This window comes from Ranitomeya variabilis, chromosome 5 (assembly GCF_051348905.1).
Source record: "Ranitomeya variabilis isolate aRanVar5 chromosome 5, aRanVar5.hap1, whole genome shotgun sequence".
NCBI lineage: Eukaryota > Metazoa > Chordata > Amphibia > Anura > Dendrobatidae > Ranitomeya > Ranitomeya variabilis.
Window position 1 is genome coordinate 86,067,292 of NC_135236.1, and position 16,612 is coordinate 86,083,903.

The 16,612-nt window shown below is 42.4% G+C and overlaps 1 protein-coding gene across 2 annotated transcripts in view; it reads left to right on the forward strand.

The window, feature by feature from the left end:
• LOC143775012 (uncharacterized) overlaps positions 1 to 15,121 on the forward strand; it is a 50,867-nt gene extending 35,746 nt beyond the window's left edge. Inside the window, exons 2-7 of one of the 2 annotated variants that reach the window (XM_077262830.1) lie at positions 7,536 to 7,685; positions 7,815 to 7,991; positions 8,063 to 8,186; positions 8,270 to 8,367; positions 9,325 to 9,415; positions 12,336 to 15,121. In XM_077262830.1, the coding sequence (XP_077118945.1) occupies positions 7,608 to 7,685; positions 7,815 to 7,991; positions 8,063 to 8,186; positions 8,270 to 8,367; positions 9,325 to 9,415; positions 12,336 to 14,197 (2,430 nt within the window). In that variant the 5' untranslated portion in view covers positions 7,536 to 7,607 and the 3' untranslated portion in view covers positions 14,198 to 15,121. The remainder of the gene's footprint in view (positions 1 to 7,535; positions 7,686 to 7,814; positions 7,992 to 8,062; positions 8,187 to 8,269; positions 8,368 to 9,324; positions 9,416 to 12,335) is intronic. The other variant, XM_077262828.1, reaches the window with a different exon arrangement.
• The last annotated feature ends 1,491 nt before the right edge of the window (positions 15,122 to 16,612 follow it).

The following is a 16,612-nucleotide window of genomic DNA, read 5'->3' on the forward strand; positions in this document are numbered from 1 at the left end:
TCAGCTCCACACCCCCAAGGTCCACCACATCTCACCTTCAGATAGACCCCGATCCTAAACCCAGTTATTTTTTGGTTAAATAAATGTTTATTTTCTTTGAATAATATCTGGGTTTTCTTTGTCTCTTTGAGCGCCGCAGCTGCAAACACATGTGTATTGTATTGAGGGAACTTGTAACGGGTGTTTTACTACAGGTATTTTATCATTTAATTCAGCAAACATTGTAGGTACATTTAGAATTTGCAGATACATTTAAACAATACAAACGGCGCCTGCACAGGAGTTGAGGGTTATATAGTATAGGGTTTATTATTATAATCGGGGCCAAACATATTAATCAAGAAGGGGTTGTCTTATTGGACGCTGCCTGTGGCCCAGCCTAATAGACCTTCATACATTGCAGCCCAGACACCATTATTATGCCTGTAAGTATCATAGTAATTAGGCCGCCCCATACTATCGAGTACTTTGGGGCGGAGGGCATTCAGCCAAACTCTGTCACACCTTCTTAGATGCCATGTTTGATTTTGGCAGCAGCAAGTGGTTAAACTGCCAGGACTTCGTTGTAGCCGCCCCTGTGCCATCCCTGCAGTGTAAATCTATGTTCTGGGGCCCAAAAGAGTAAAACAAATGTTGAACGTGTCAAAAAAAATAATTTTTAGTATCGTTTTTTTTTTTTTTTTTTCCTGGTGTTTTTCCTGTAATATAGGAAAGCCTAAATAAATCCCATAAAACACTGTACATGGAGACTTTGGGATCAGATAATTTCTGTTCGCTGTGTATGTGCAAACAAAAAAGCTTTTTGTCATGATCCGTTCCAGGGTTTAATCCTGTCTGCCCTTTTTCCGGGGGGATCATGTCATGTCATGTCATGTCTTGTCATGTCTGGGCAGCACGGTGGTGCAGTGGATAGCACAGCAGCCTTGCAGCACTGGAGTCCTGGGTTCAAACCCCACCAAGGACAACATCTGCAAAGAGTTTGTATGCTCTCTCCGTGTTTGCGTGGGTTTCCTCCGGGCACTCCGGTTTCCTCCCACATTCCAAAGACATACTGATAGGGAATTTAGATTGTGAGCCCCATCGGGGACAGCGATGATAATGTGTGAAAAACTGTAAAGCGCTGCAGAATATGTTAGCGCTATATAAAAATAAAGATTATTATTACGTTAATTTTGCTCTGCCTCATTCTGGGTTCAGGTTTGCTATTTAGCTCCCATGCATCCTGCTGGCGGTGTCAGCTATAGTTCTGCCTTCGGCGTGTGAACCTGACTCTGGTAGTTCTTGGTTTGTCCTGCTGTGATCCCTAACTGTTGACTCCCTCTGTCTGCCCTTTTTCCAGCGTTTTCGTTTTGATTCTCTGGTTTGACTTGGCTTGTATTCGGACTCTCTTCTGCCTTATGACTTTGTCTTATCTGCTTCTGACCGTTGCTGAACCTCCTGGCTTGTTCCTGACCACGTGTATTGCTGATCCCTTTAGTACTTCTGCCTATTGTTGTTTTTTGACCTGGCTTGTTGGACCAGTCTCTCGGCACTTGGTGGTGCCTATGCTGCTGCTCTGCAGTGCTTCTCTGTGTACGCAGTCTCACTTCCCTCTCAAGCTCCCTCTGGTGGAGGTTGCATTATACTGCACTGCAGCAGCATGACTCTTTTAAAAAAGCCTCAAATGTCTGTGTGTGACTCAGACATGAGATCTAATGTTATAGAAAATTACAGTGCGGGGAAGACGGGAATCATTCATATATACGGCCAGTGGTGATGTAGTCAGTGACGGACTCTGGACAAATATGTTTCTAGAGCTGTAGTAGAAGATGTCGTTTTCATCAAGAAGTAGTTATTTCTCATGTCACGTAATGAATATCTCCTGCAGTATTGCTAATGCCGATTCCAGTGTCGGTAAATGAGACAAGAATTATGGAGCGTTATGGAAGATGAGTCTATGAGAAATGTATTCAGCTGCCGACTCCAAGGAAGAAACTGCTTGTTGTCTGTGGCCTAAAATACACTGCTCAAAAAATAAAGGGAACACTTAAACAACAGAATATAACTCCAAGTAAATCAAACTTCTGTGAAATCAAACTGTCCACTTGGGAAGCAACACTGTTTGACAACCAATTTCACATGCTGTTGTGCAAATGGAATAGACAACAGCTGGAAATTATTGGCAATTATCAAGACACCCTCAATAAAGGAGTGGTTCTGCAGGTGGAGACCACATCTCAGTACCAATACTTTCTGGCGGATGTTTTGGTCACTTTTGAATGTTGGTTGTGCTTTCACACTCGTGGTAGCATGAGACGGACTCTACAACCCAACACAAGTGGCTCAGGTAGTGCAGCTCATCCAGGATGGCACATCAATGCGAGCTGTGACATGAAGGTTTGCTGTGTCTGTCAGTGTAGTGTCCAGAGGCTGGAGGCGCTACCAGGAGACAGGCCAGTACACCTGGAGATGTGGAAGGGGCTCAGCCTTTGTGCAAGGAGGAAAAGGAGGAGCCCTGCCAGAGCCCTGCAAAATGACCTCCAGCAGGCCACAAATGCGCATGTGTCTGCACAAACGGTTATAAACCGACTCCATGAGGATGGTCTGAGTGCCTGATGTCCACAGATGGGGGTTGTGCTCACAGAAAAAAAGTTCACCGTGTAAAAACTGTAGTGAAAAAAAAAATAAATTACCTTTTTATTACGTCTTAACGCAGTAAGGTGATCTTAAGGACCACTACCACCATTTAAAAGATACCAGGAGGCGCCTGTACCTATCACTAAACTGAACTGTTCCTACCTACCAGCGGAGGTTGGCATCCTACACTTGCGCAATGGCGTCCCCGCTCGACTGTCCCTCCTTCCCTTATCCAGCCCTGTGGGATGGGAAAAGAAATAGGAGGAGAGATAATGAAATGAGTTTGTTTCGACAGTATACCACAATTATAGTGGGGGATTGATGTATTACTTTTTTATTATTACTGCCAAAATTTGAATGTGGGGTAGTAAACCACGTGAGTGAAAATATATTTTCAAGTACCCAAGAAAAGGGGGTTGTAAAAGATAATATAGACTTGGTGAGGGGCCAAAATGAATTGAAGGGACCTTACCCTTATCTATCTCCTGCCTATCAGCAGAGGTTGTCACCCTATATGATATTTACGAATTTGTTGGTGCCCCCGCTCCAGACGGCTGTCCCTCCTAACCCTAAGACCATAAGGAAATTTCCATATGAGGGGCAGTGAAGGGGTGAAGTCTAACAATGATGGCAATGATATGTTAGACTCAACAGTTTACTATCCAAAATTAACATGTAAGTGAGCTCAAGCTAATAAATGATCAATATAGTTCCACTTCCTCTTATAGGGCAAATAGTTATACTGTCTGAGTAGGAACTAAACAGATAGCCAATGTCATATATAAATATCATAGAACCTGCGTAAATATTGCACGATCCCAGAGCATTCACCCCTTAACCCCCAAGGGTGGTTTGCATGTTAATGACGGGCCAATTTTTACAATTCTGACCACTGTCCATTTATGAGGTGGTTACTCTGGAACGCTTCAACGGATCCCGGTGATTCTGACAGTGTTTTCTCGCGATATATTGTACTTCATGTTAGTGGTAAAATTTCCTCAACATTACTTGTGTTTATCTGTGAAATAACCGGAAAATTTTGAAATTTTTTGCAATTTTCCAACTTTGAATTTTCATGCCTTTAAATCAGAGATATGTCTCACACAAAATACTTAGTAAGACCACATTCATTACATTTGAAGTCACTTTGAGGGGTCTATATGATAGAAAATACCCAAAAGTGACACCATTCTAAATAACTGCACCCCTCACGATGCTCAAAACCACATTCAAGAAGTTTATTAACCCTTCAGGTGTTTCACAGGAATTTTTGGAATGTTTTAAAAAAATAACATTTCACTTTTCACAAAAAATTGACTTCAGATCCAATTTGTTTTATTTTACCAAGGGTAACGGCAGAAATTGGACCCCAAAAGTTGTTGTACAATTTGTCTTGAGTGCGCTGATACCCCATGTGTGGGGGTAAACTACTGTTTGGGCGCATGGCAGAGCTCGGAAGGGTAAGGAGCGCTGTTTGGAATGCAGATTTTGATGGCATGGTCTGCGGGCTTCACGTTGCATTTGCTGAGCCCCTGATGTACCTAAACAGTAGAAATCCCCCACAGGTGACCCCATATTGGAAACTAGACCCCCCAAGGAACTTATCTAGATGTGGTGTTTGAACTTTGAACCCCCAAGATTTTCACTACAGTTTATAATGCAGAGCCGTGAAAATAAAAAAATCTTTTTCCCACAAAAATGATTTTTAGCCCCCCAATTTTTATTTTCCTAAGGGTAACGAGAAATTGGACCTCAATAGTTGTTGTCCAGTTTGTCCTGAGTGTGCTGCTATCCAATATGTTGAGATAAACCCCTGTTTGGGCGTACAAGAGAGCTCGGAAGGGAAGGAGCACTGTTACTTTTTCAACGCAGAATTGGCTGAAATTGAGATCGGATACCATTTTGCGTTTGGAGAGCCCCTGATGTGTCTAAACAGAGGAAACCTCCCAATTCTAACTCTAGCTCCAACCCTAACACACCCCTAACCCTAACACACCCTTAACCCCAACACACTCCTAACCCTAATTCCAACTCTAACCACACTCCTAACTCCAACACACCCCTAACCCTAATCCCAACCATAACCCTAAGCACACACCTAAACCTGACACACCCCTAACCCTAATCCCAACCCTATCTTTAGCCCTAACCCTAATGGAAAAATAAATACCTTCATTTTTTATTTTATTATTTTTCTTTAAGGCGGTGATAAGCGGTGTTTGATTTACTATTTATAGCGGGTTTTTATATTTGGCAGCTGTCCCACACTAAAAGACGCTTTTTATTGCAAAAAATAGTTTTTGCGTCACCACATTTCGGAAGCTATAATTTTTCCAAATTTTGGTCCACAGTCACGTGAGGACTTGTTTTTTTGCTGGACTAGATGATGTTTTCAGCGGTGCTGTTTATTTATATCTGTCTTTATGATCGCGTGTTATTCCACCTTTTGTTCGGCGGTATGATGATAAAGCATTGTGTTGTGCCTCGTGTTTTTTTTTTTTGTTTGTTTGTTTTGTTACGGTGTTCACTGAAGAGGTTAACTAGTGGGACAGTTTTATAGGTCGGGTCGTTACAGAAGTGGCAATACTAGATATGTGTACTTTAATTTTGTTTCATTTACATAAATGTATTTATTGGAACAATATTTTTTTTTCTTTATTTGGGATTTTTAAAAAAATATTTTTACAGTGTAATTTTGTTTTGTTTTTTTTTTAATTTTTTACTTTGCCCCAGGGGGGACATCACTATATATTATCAGATCGCTGATCTGACACTTTGCTCGCAAGCCAACCTCCCTGCAGGACCCGGAAGGACCCCTGTGGCCATCTTGGATCCGGGGTCTGCAGGGAGGAGAACGAAGGAGACCCTTGGAACAACGCGATCACATCGCGTTCCGAGGGTCTCGGAAGCACGCAGGGAGCCCCCTCCCTGCGTGATGTTTCCCTATGCCACCGGAACGCTGCGATCATGTTTGATCGCAGTGTTTCGGGGGTCAAAGTGTCAGGAGCGGTCACAGTGCCGGATGTCAGCTATGATAATTGGCTGACACTCGGATGCGATCGGCCGCGCTCCTCCCGTGAGCACGGCTGATCAGGTATGACGTACTATCCCGTCCATGGGAATTAAGTCCCAGGTCACATGGACGGGACAGTACGTCCGATGGCAGAAAGGGGTTAAGCAATAAGCCCAAAAATATTCAAAACCAGATAAGGCTCAGCTGCATGTTAAAGAACAGGTACATGCCATCAAATCAAGAGCTTATAAAAAAAAACAAACCTAAGAGCTCTGAAACACACTCATCGCATTTCCCCTTTCAAGGTTCATCAGGAGTGAATAAAGTATAGATAGTATAGAGAGACTACTTAGCTGCTGAAGAAATTGCTATGACCGGCACAATAGCAGGGTTTAGAGTTCAAGCACATAAGGAAACGATACCCCTTCATAGTGTGCTACATGATACGGTGCATGTTGATCCATGTTGCTATTGTGCCAGTCTTAGCAATTTCTTCAATCACTATAATTGTGGTATACTGTCCAAACAAACTCTCATTTCAATATCTCTCCTCCTATTCATTTCCCCATCCTACAGGGCTGGATAGGGGTAGGAGGGACAGTTGACAGTGATCGGGGGCGCCATTGCGCAGGTGTAGGGTGCAAACCTCCACTGGTAGGTAGGAACAGTTCAGTTTAGTGATAGGTACTGGCACCTCCTGGTATCTTTTAAATGGTGGTAGTGGTCCTTGTTATCATCTTACTGCGTTAAGACGAAATTATAGGTAATTTTTTAAGTACAGTTTTTACACAGGGAATTTCTTTGTTCAATTTTTCTGTACAGGAATAATCTTAATCTAGCTGTGATTTCCTCATGGGTTGTGCTCACAGCCCAACACCGTGCAGGACAATTGGTGTTTGCCACAGAACACCAGGATTGGCAAATTCGCCACCGGCACCCTGTGCTCTTCACAGATGAAAGCAGGTTCACAATGAGCACATGTGACGGAGTCTAGAGACGCCGTGGAGAGCGATCTGCTGCCTGCAACATCCTTCAGCATGACCAGTTTGGCAGTGGGTCAGTAATGGTGTGGGGTGGCATTTCTTTGGAGGGCCACACGGCCCTCCATGTGCTCACCAGAGGTAGCCTGACTGCCATTAGGGACCGAGATCCTCAGACCCCTTGTGGGACCATATGCTGGTGCAGTTGGCTCTGGGTTCCTCCTAATGCAGGACAATGCCAGACCTCATGTGGCTGGAGTGTGTCAGCAGTTCCTGCAAGATGAAGGCATTGAAGCTATGGACTGGCCCGCCCGTTCCCCAGACCTGAATCCGATTGAACACATCTGGGACATCATGTCTCGAACCATCCATCAACGTCTTGTTGCACAACAGACTGTTCAGGAGTTGGCGGATGCTTTAGTCCAGGTCTGGGAGGAGATCCCTCAGGAGACCATCCGCCGACTCATCAGGAGTATGCCAGGGCTTGTAGGGAGGTCATACAGGCACATGGAGGCAACACACACAACTGAACATCATTTCCTTGTCTTGAGGCATTTCCACTGAAGTTGGATCAGCCTGTAATTTGATTTTCCGCTTTGATTTTGAGTATCATTCCAAATCCAGACCTCCATGGGATATTCATTTTGATTTAGGGTACATTAATAATTGTTTTATTGTTCTCAACACATTCCACTATGCAATGAATAAAAAGTTGCAACTGAAATATTTCATTCAGTGATATCTAGGATATGGTATTTTTAGTGTTCCCTTTATTTTTTTGAGCAGTGTATATAGGTTTTATTAGTAGATGTAAAGAAGAAAACTATAAATACTGTAAAATAATCTCATATGCTTCCCTTATCTCCAGTAATTGTATTTTTACACGGGAATTTTATAATGTTACATTGGCTTATCTTCTCATTCAGGTCTCTACAATATCGGATCCTCTCAGTGAAGATCTTCTATATAAGAGAATTTTCCTGATTTACCCATCAAAGATGGATATGGACAGAGACAAGATGGCGGAGAGGATATTACACCTGAGCCTAGAGATCCTCTTCCGGCTTACTGGAGAGGTGAGTGATTTTGATGACATCACATGGCATCATTCTTATCTATGGGAATAACAGATGGGCAGAACTGGAGAGGTGAGGACTCTGGAAATGTCTATATTGAAATTTATGAATTTGTCTCTCCATAACCAGGATTACACAGTAGTGAAGAAGACCTCTAGTGAACGCTGTCAGGACCCTGTGTCTGAGGGATTAGGAAGACACCTGAGCCCAGTCTCGGGGCCTCCACCTCACCTGATACATGAGGACATCAATGACCAGAAGATCCTAGAACTCGCCTACAAGATGATTGAGCTGCTGACTGGAGAGGTGGGAATGCTGGAACATTATACAGTAACACTGTGAAGGTTTCGGGGGATGACGGTATCATTGTGTGTCAGGTTCCTATAAGGTGTCAGGATGTCGCCGTCTATTTCTCCATGGAGGAGTGGGAGTATTTAGCAGGACACAAAGATGTGTACAAGGAAGTCATGATGGAGGTTCCCCAGCCCCTCACATCACCAGGTAATAGACAGGACTAAATACATACAGCCTATAATTATCTATATGTAAACAATGAATTCAGTCCCTGTATGCGTTTCCTCCAGTTCTATCCGGTAGGAGGACCACACCAGAGAGATGTCCCAATCCTCTTCTTCCACAGGACTATAAACAAGAAGATCCCCATGTTCCTCAGAATCATCAGGTAGATGGAGAGAATGTGTCGTCAGATCCCCCTATGATGAGTAGACGGCTGTGAAGGTCTTGTGCTCAGTTTTGTTTTATTTACCAGTATTATGTGTTATACTTGTGTAATGAGAACGGTGCAGATGGCAGGCAGGGCTGCCACCAGGAATTTCGGTGTCCCATACTGGCAAAACTGTCGGGCCCACTTGGGACTCTGCCCAGGCTACACCCCCCCCCCCAGCTCCGCCTCAAACTCTCGAACCTTCCACAGTCCCACTGCCCACTCATAGAAAACCTCTGCATCTGTATCTGTATAATGCATCCCATAGTCATATATAGTTGAATAATGCTTCCCCTTAGGAGTATAATGCACCTCTATAGTACTATAATACACCTCATAGTATAATGCACCCCCATAGTGGTATAATGCACCCCCATAATAGTATAATGCACCCCCATAGTAGTACAATGCACCTCCATAGTAGTATAATGCACCTCATAGTATAATGCCCTCCCATAGTGGTATAATGCACTTAATAGTATAATGCAGCCTCATAATAGTATAATGCACCCCCATATTAGTATAATGCAGTGTCATACTGCAGCTTTACAAAAAAAATGTATCCTGACCTGGCTGAGGTCCAGCGGTGTCCTCCACCTGATACATCTGAGGCGTGTACCATCATATGTGAGTGTCATTATACGCCGGCATCGTGCCCTCTGACATCAGCTTGTGATCTCCCGCAAGGCAACAGATTTTAACTCGCCGTGCGTCTGACGATGCATGATCAGTTGAGCCGCTGGCGCCCATAGAGCAGAGGCGGCCTCCTGCTGGCCCTTTCTGCTCGCCAAGCCCTATTCGCCAGTAAGGGCTGTAATGCTCTGCTGGCGGAACTGATGGCAGGATTAGAGCTGATCATAGATGTGACTATCTTTTCTATTCATCTGTCTGTGACTTTTACAATGCTTGCTTCAGGGTGAAGATCTGACCCATATTAATACTACAGAGACATATGTGAGGGGTGATGAGTGGTGTACAGAGGAGACTCCAACAAACTACTACCCAGGTGAGTAGTAACCACTAAATGCAGAGAAGTCACAGATTCTTCTCAGTCACCGGCTGTGGCTGCTTTATCAGTTGTATAGCCCGGTCGTATCACAATCGGGTGTTCACCATTTTGCCTCTAGACCTCAACATTCTCCTCCATCCAAACTTTGACACATCAGCTCTAAACTGTTAGACATTCAAATACTTTTTTTTTTATAATATTTCTTCTTGAAATTGATCTGACATCTACCATTGGCCCTTACAATAGTTTAGCTTGAAAGAGCCACTGAGCCCCATACTCTAATTACCCCAGAGAGGTTTCACCACTAGTTACTAATTTATTACTGATGAAGACTGTTGAGTTTGATCATTTAAGTAGATGTGTTATTGTCTTTAGTCACAGTTTTTGACTACAGTAGTTACTGCTCAAATCCTTTGACTTAACCACTTCCAGCAGTCCTTTTTTGTTCCTAATCAGGACCCAATTTTTCGAACATGATGTGTGTCACTTTGTAGCGATAACTTTGGAATTCTTCACAATGGATAATAGGAAACAAATGAACTTACAAATTATTTTCCAACTTCTCTTGAATCTGACAATACCCTATATACAATTGTACACTACTGTCTGGGCACATGGCAGGGTTAAGAAGCTATTTAGCTATTTGACTTCAGATCTTGCAGAAATAGTTTGCAGATACAATGCATTGGGGGCACTGTTCGTGGTCACCTGGCAGCTCAAAAGATGGCCACCATGAACAGACTTGGCGCTATCTACTCCATTTTACAGTCCCAGGGATTGCCTTGTTCATCATACTTTAACCCTTCTACTTGGGTCTGATCTTAGACAGAGACCCCTAGGCTTTGGCCATGGTGTTACCTTCTGTTATGTGATGCAAGATGTAGCAAGAATAGTCAGGTAACCGGGTCAGTACCAGGAGAGCAGAGAAAATACAAAATCAGAAGACACAAGAGTAGTCAGTAAGCGAGCCGAGGTCACAACAGGAAACAAATAAGCCGGGAGATGAGCACAGAGGAATTAACCAGAGGAGAAGGCTGTATCTGAATGCTTCCAGCTTTAGGAGGGTGTGGTGCTTTCCAACTGGCTGGAGCAGGGAGCTGGACAACACACATCCATACTGCCAGACTGGATGGTACTACAAATCCCAGGCACCCTAATCTTAGTGGCAGGGCAGAGCCTGCGTCTCCCAGAGCTTCTGGTTTTGATGTCTCCTCCATTACCAGTGCCGCCTGTAGAATGAATAAGGTCGTGCCTGGTAACAGAACCAAACATCACAGGAGCAGATCCCAGAGGCGATAGGACATACCATATGCAGAAGCCTTAATATGAGAAAATGGCAGAAAACCAGAGCAGTAGAAATCCCCATAAATTGACTTCATTTTGGAAATTATAACCCTCAGGGGATTAATGTATTGTAGTAGTGACTATGTTGACCCCATAGCCACTTTCCAGAAATTAGCACGCAGTGGATTTTGGAGAGTGAAAATTGCAAATATGCCATTTTATTACCCAACACACAGTGCCCAGATTGTGCTCCAGGAGACAGACACATTGTAAATTAAGTGGGTTCTTATCACTATAGTAATGCCAAATACATTATTATTTATTATCATTATTCATTTTTATAGCGCTATTTATTCCATGGCGCTTTACATGTGCTTTATACATGGATGCTAAATGTGGTTTGGGCACACTGCAAGGCTCAGAAGCGAGGGGAAAATTTGACTTTGGGAGAGCGGATATTGCTGGATTGGTGTATGGAAGCCGTGGTGCTTTTCAAGAGCCTTTGAGCCACTTGTAATATAGAAACCTGTTTTTCACTGACAGATGATGGACCTGAGTGGGGACTTGTTTTTTTGGGGAGATGAGTAGAAGGTTTATTGTTATAATTTTCCTCAACATAACATTGTTTGGCGACTTTTTACTCTATATTTTGGAGTATATTCACAATAAGTTGCTCACAAATTATTAAATCCCTTCCACATGAAGGGTAAAGTACCCGTAACAATATATTTCTCACAAACAGTGTGACCAACAAAATAAAGTGATCACCACAATGGTACTAGATGTAAAATTGCAATTTTATTAAAGATCAAATATAAAACATGTAAAAATACATTTTACTACATATCAAGAAAGGTACAGTAATCCACATAAGAGGGACCATGCTGCCATAGGCAAACTCAGAAACCAAGATTTAGCACTAGCACTAAAATGTTAATAGACCATCTACTACTCCACAAGAAGCAAACGCGAAACGCGCGTTGGGGCAGAGGGACGCGGGGCACTCGTCCAGATTGCACAGCAAGGTATTATGCTTTTACTATCCATTACATTTGTACTATTTAGCAATTGTCACCATTGTTCTGAGCTTTACTTTTTATTGGCCAGCCTTTATTTGGATATTTAATTAATTTAGAGCGTCATTGCATGGCTGTATATGGCTCATAACAATGGGGACATCTCACGGGTCTGACATGTTTTAGTAGATTGTCTATTAACATTTTAGTGCTAGTGCTAAATCTTGGTTTCTGAGTTTGCCTATGGCAGCATGGTCCCTCTTATGTGGATTACTGTACCTTTCTTGATATGTAGTAAAATGTATTTTTACATGTTTTATATTTGATCTTTAATAAAATTGCAATTTTACATCTAGTACCATTGTGGTGATCACTTTATTTTGTTGGTCACACTGTTTGTGAGATCTATATTTTGGAGGCAGAATGGACAAACAGTTGAAGACCACTCTCTACTTGTTCATCCTATGAGGTTTTCTATTAGACTGTGAGCTGTCATTGTCTTAGTGAATAATTGGGTATTCAACATAACTTGTCATGTTGTGGACAGTTTACGTACAAATGTTAAAATATGTAAAATTGAAGGATTTTTTTATGAAAACTAATTTTATTTTTAACAGATGAATGCACCAGGCGATCAGAGGGGCCGCTGACCTCTTCAGTTTTTAAATCCGATAATCTTGAGATCCCTCAGGATACAATTGAAGTGAATGCCATTACTCCAGATATACCATCATCCCTTCACAGCAAAGATCTATCGTCTGATCTTTTGAAACAGGTCCTGTCTTCTGATTCATTACTGACTACTAAGGAAAATCAAAGTCATAAAATAAGCATTAAAAAACAAATTGGTCCTGAAGTAAAGAAGCCATTTTCACTTTTAGAATATGGAAATCCTTTTCCCCTCAAAGAATCTTTTCTTAAGCATCAAAAAATTCACACAGCAGAGAATAGATTTTCTTGTTCCGAGTGTGGGAGATGTTTTAACCAGAAGTGGAATCTTGTTATACACCAAAGAACTCACACAGGGGAGAAGCCTTTTTCCTGTTCAGAATGTGGGAAATGTTTTAAACAGAAATCAGCTTTGATTACGCACCAGAAAACCCACACAGGGGAGAAGCCTTTTTCATGTTCAGAATGTGGGAAATATTTTACACACAAATCAAATTTTGTTAAGCATCAGAGAACCCACACAGGGGAGAAGCCGTTTTCATGTTCAGAATGTGAAAAATGTTTTAACCAGAAATCAGATTTGGTTGACCACCAGAGAACTCACACAGGTGAGAAGCCGTTTTCATGTTCAGAATGTGAAAAATGTTTTAACCAGAAATCAGATTTGGTTGACCACCAGAGAACTCACACAGGTGAGAAGCCTTTTTCATGTTCAGAATGCGGGAAATGTTTTAATCAGAAAGCGCATCTTGATAGCCACCAGAGAATCCACACAGGGGAGAAGCCTTTTTCCTGCTCAGAATGTAGGAAATGTTTTAACTGGAAATCGCATCTTGTTAGCCATCAGAGAATCCACACAAGGGAGAAGCTTTTTTCATGTTCAGAATGTGGGAAAAGTTTTAACCAGAAATCAGCATTGGTTAGGCACCAGAGAACTCACACAGGTGAGAAGCCTTTTTCATGTTCAGAATGTGGGAAAAGTTTTAACCAGAAGTCAGATTTGGTTAAGCACCAGAGAACTCACACAGGTGAGAAGCCTTTTTCATGTTCAGAATGCGGGAAATGTTTTCATCTGAAAGCGATTCTTGATAGCCACCAGAGAATCCACACAGGGGAGAAGCCTTTTTCATGTTCAGAATGCGGGAAATGTTTTAACCGGAAATCAGAATTGGTTAAGCACCAGAGAACTCACACAGGTGAGAAGCCTTTTTCATGTTCAGAATGCGGGAAATGTTTTAATCTGAAAGCGCATCTTGATAGCCACCAGAGAATCCACACAGGGGAGAAGCCTTTTTCCTGTTCAGAATGTGGGAAATGTTTTAACCGGAAACCAGATTTGGTTAAGCACCAGAGAACTCACACAGGTGAGAAGCCTTTTTCATGTTCAGAATGCGGGAAATGTTTTAATCAGAAATCGCATCTTGATAGCCACCAGAGAATCCACACAGGGGAGAAGCCTTTTTCCTGCTCAGAATGTGGGAAATGTTTTAACTGGAAAGCGCATCTTGACAGCCACCAGAGAATCCACACAGGGGAGAAGCCTTTTTCCTGCTCAGAATGTAGGAAATGTTTTAACTGGAAAACGCATCTTGTTAGCCATCAGAGAATCCACACAATGGAGAAGCCTTTTTCATGTTCAGAATGTGGGAAAAGTTTTAACCAGAAATCAGCATTGGTTAGGCACCAGAGAAGTCACACAGGTGAGAAGCCTTTTTCATGTTCAGAATGTGGGAAACGTTTTAACCACAAATCAAATCTTGTTAGTCACCAGAATTGTCACAAAGGGGAGAAGCCTTTTTCCTGTTCCTAATGTGGGAAATGTTTTACATGGAATTCAACTTTAATAAACATCAGAGAAGTTGCTCAGGGGAGAAGCCTTTTTCATGTTCAGAATGTTGGAAATATTTAACCAAAAATTGTAACTTCTTAAAACAGTTGTCTTACTACTAGGACAACACCTTGTCATTCCTTATGTTTGGCCTTGTTAAAACAAAAATACTCATACACCGCTCCCTTGCCAGCGCCAATTCAGCAGTGTCAGGATTCATGTGAGGTTGTTATAGTACACAAGCCCTGCGCCCAATCAGTGCCGGCTTCACTGTCCCCACCTTCAGAAGTATTGAACATAAACAGGAAACCAGAGCTGCGACTGCTCTCTATTTCCTCCTATTGTTTGATTTGAATGTGGGGAAAGTGACATCAGCGCTGATTGGCCGCAGGGCTCACATGACGTGACAAACTCACATGAGCTTCATGAACGCAAGTGCTGACACTGCATCTGCATGAAAGGTTTGAATAATTATTTTTATTTTAACAGGATCAAACATGAGGCTTGAGAAGGGATTGTCCAAGTAGAGAACAACCTTTCAGTGAGAAGTCATTATCATACCTAGAGTGTAAAGAATGAATTATTTGAAAATTGTATTTTCTTGACTGTCAAAAATAGCTCTGACCTGGAGAAAATATATACAAATAACTATTGGATACTATACCGATTTTTGACGTTTTTCCAGCTACAAAGAATGAAGTCTGTACATTTTTTTTTTTTTGTAGGGACACTTCAACTGTAAGAGACAGAATCTAAAAATAAAAGCCAGGAAATAACATTGTATGATTTTTGCATAATTAAATTGCATTTTATTGCATGAAATAACGTATTTTTCGGACTATAAGACGCACTGGACCATAAAACCTAGGTTTTAAAGGAGGGAATTAGGGAAATAAAAACTGAAGCAAAAAATGTGGTCTATTATTTACTTAATATCTCCTATCCTGGTATATGGTCCCCTCATCCACATCCTGATATACATTGTCACGATAATGTGAATATGCCATGTTTGAGTCTGCCTAGCTTTACAAAAAAGAAGCTGTGGGCTATTCTGACTCGCCCCCCCCCCCCTCTTTTCTCTGCTGGGTGCGTACGTGTGTGTGTGTGTGTGTGTGTGTGTGAAGAAGAATTTTTATTGCCCCCGGCAAATATTCTGCGAAGGCTGCTCACTCCTCCCTCCTCTCATCTAGTACTGGTTATACGAATTACATATTCCGGATGTCCATCAGTAGACCTATCGGCCACTGAAAGCGCGAGCAGCTAGGTGCATCGAGTGCAAAGTGCGGATTTCTCCTTAAGCAGTTCACGTAATGGCTCCGTATTTACACTTAACAGAACGCCCCTGACGTGTGGAACATTATGAGCATCGTGTCGTACTTATGTGAGGTTTACACAGCAAATTATGCATAAAAAATAGTTTTCATATTGTAAGAAAAGGGGAGGTTTCAGTGCCTAAGTGATGTCACCACAGGGGGAGTGCCTGGGCTTTAGGCAGGGAATATCTGTGTAAAGCAGGATTCTTTCAGTGTTTTGCTGGGGATTCAGCTACGAGAGGCTGTGCAATCTGACGTGAGAATAAGTGGGGAAGGTCTCCTCCCCCAGCCAGCATACGGCATACCATTGAATGATATAAAAGAATTGTAAGTGAATTTTCACCATTAATCCCTTTTTATACGTAATTGCGATATACACATGATTCGTCTTCTTTATAATATATTTTTAATATTTTTGTAAATACTGCCTATCTTTTATGGAGTAAAATATATAATTTTACTAGCTTGTCTCTTCATGCTCTATATGACTGTGCGTCTTCTAAGTTGAATAACGCTACTGATTTGCGTTGGCTCCGGACCCTTTAACCTTGGTGAAAATCGGAGCTGGTTGCAGCGACCTTGTTCTGTGCAATTGGGCGTCTTTGCAGCGACCGGCGGCATTGATAATTATTGTTCTCGCCTGAGTGAGTCCTCGCTGCAGTGTGCCCAATAGCCAGTATATAGCAGGCAGCCTTTCTGGTGACTAATTACCCTAGGTGCAGCACCTGATCTGACCTGAGGGTAAAGGGGGCCCCCGAGAGCTGCAAGTTTCAAACCGGAACTGGGAAGTGGGATGTAGCTAAATTCCCTTCAGAAGGAACCAGGGGAAATCAAACAACCCCCTTGTTATCAAGGTATCAGGGATGCTTGACATATTGTTGGGATCCGTGACATATTGTTGGCAGCACGGTGGGAACCGTGACACACATGGTCCCCTCATCCCTACTCTGGTATGCATGGCCCTCTCGTCCCTATCTTGGTATGCATGGATCCCTCATCCCTATCCTGGTAGGAATGGTCCTCTTGATCCCTATCCTGGCAGGAATGATCATCCTCATTTCTATCCTGGTATGCAGGGCCCCAA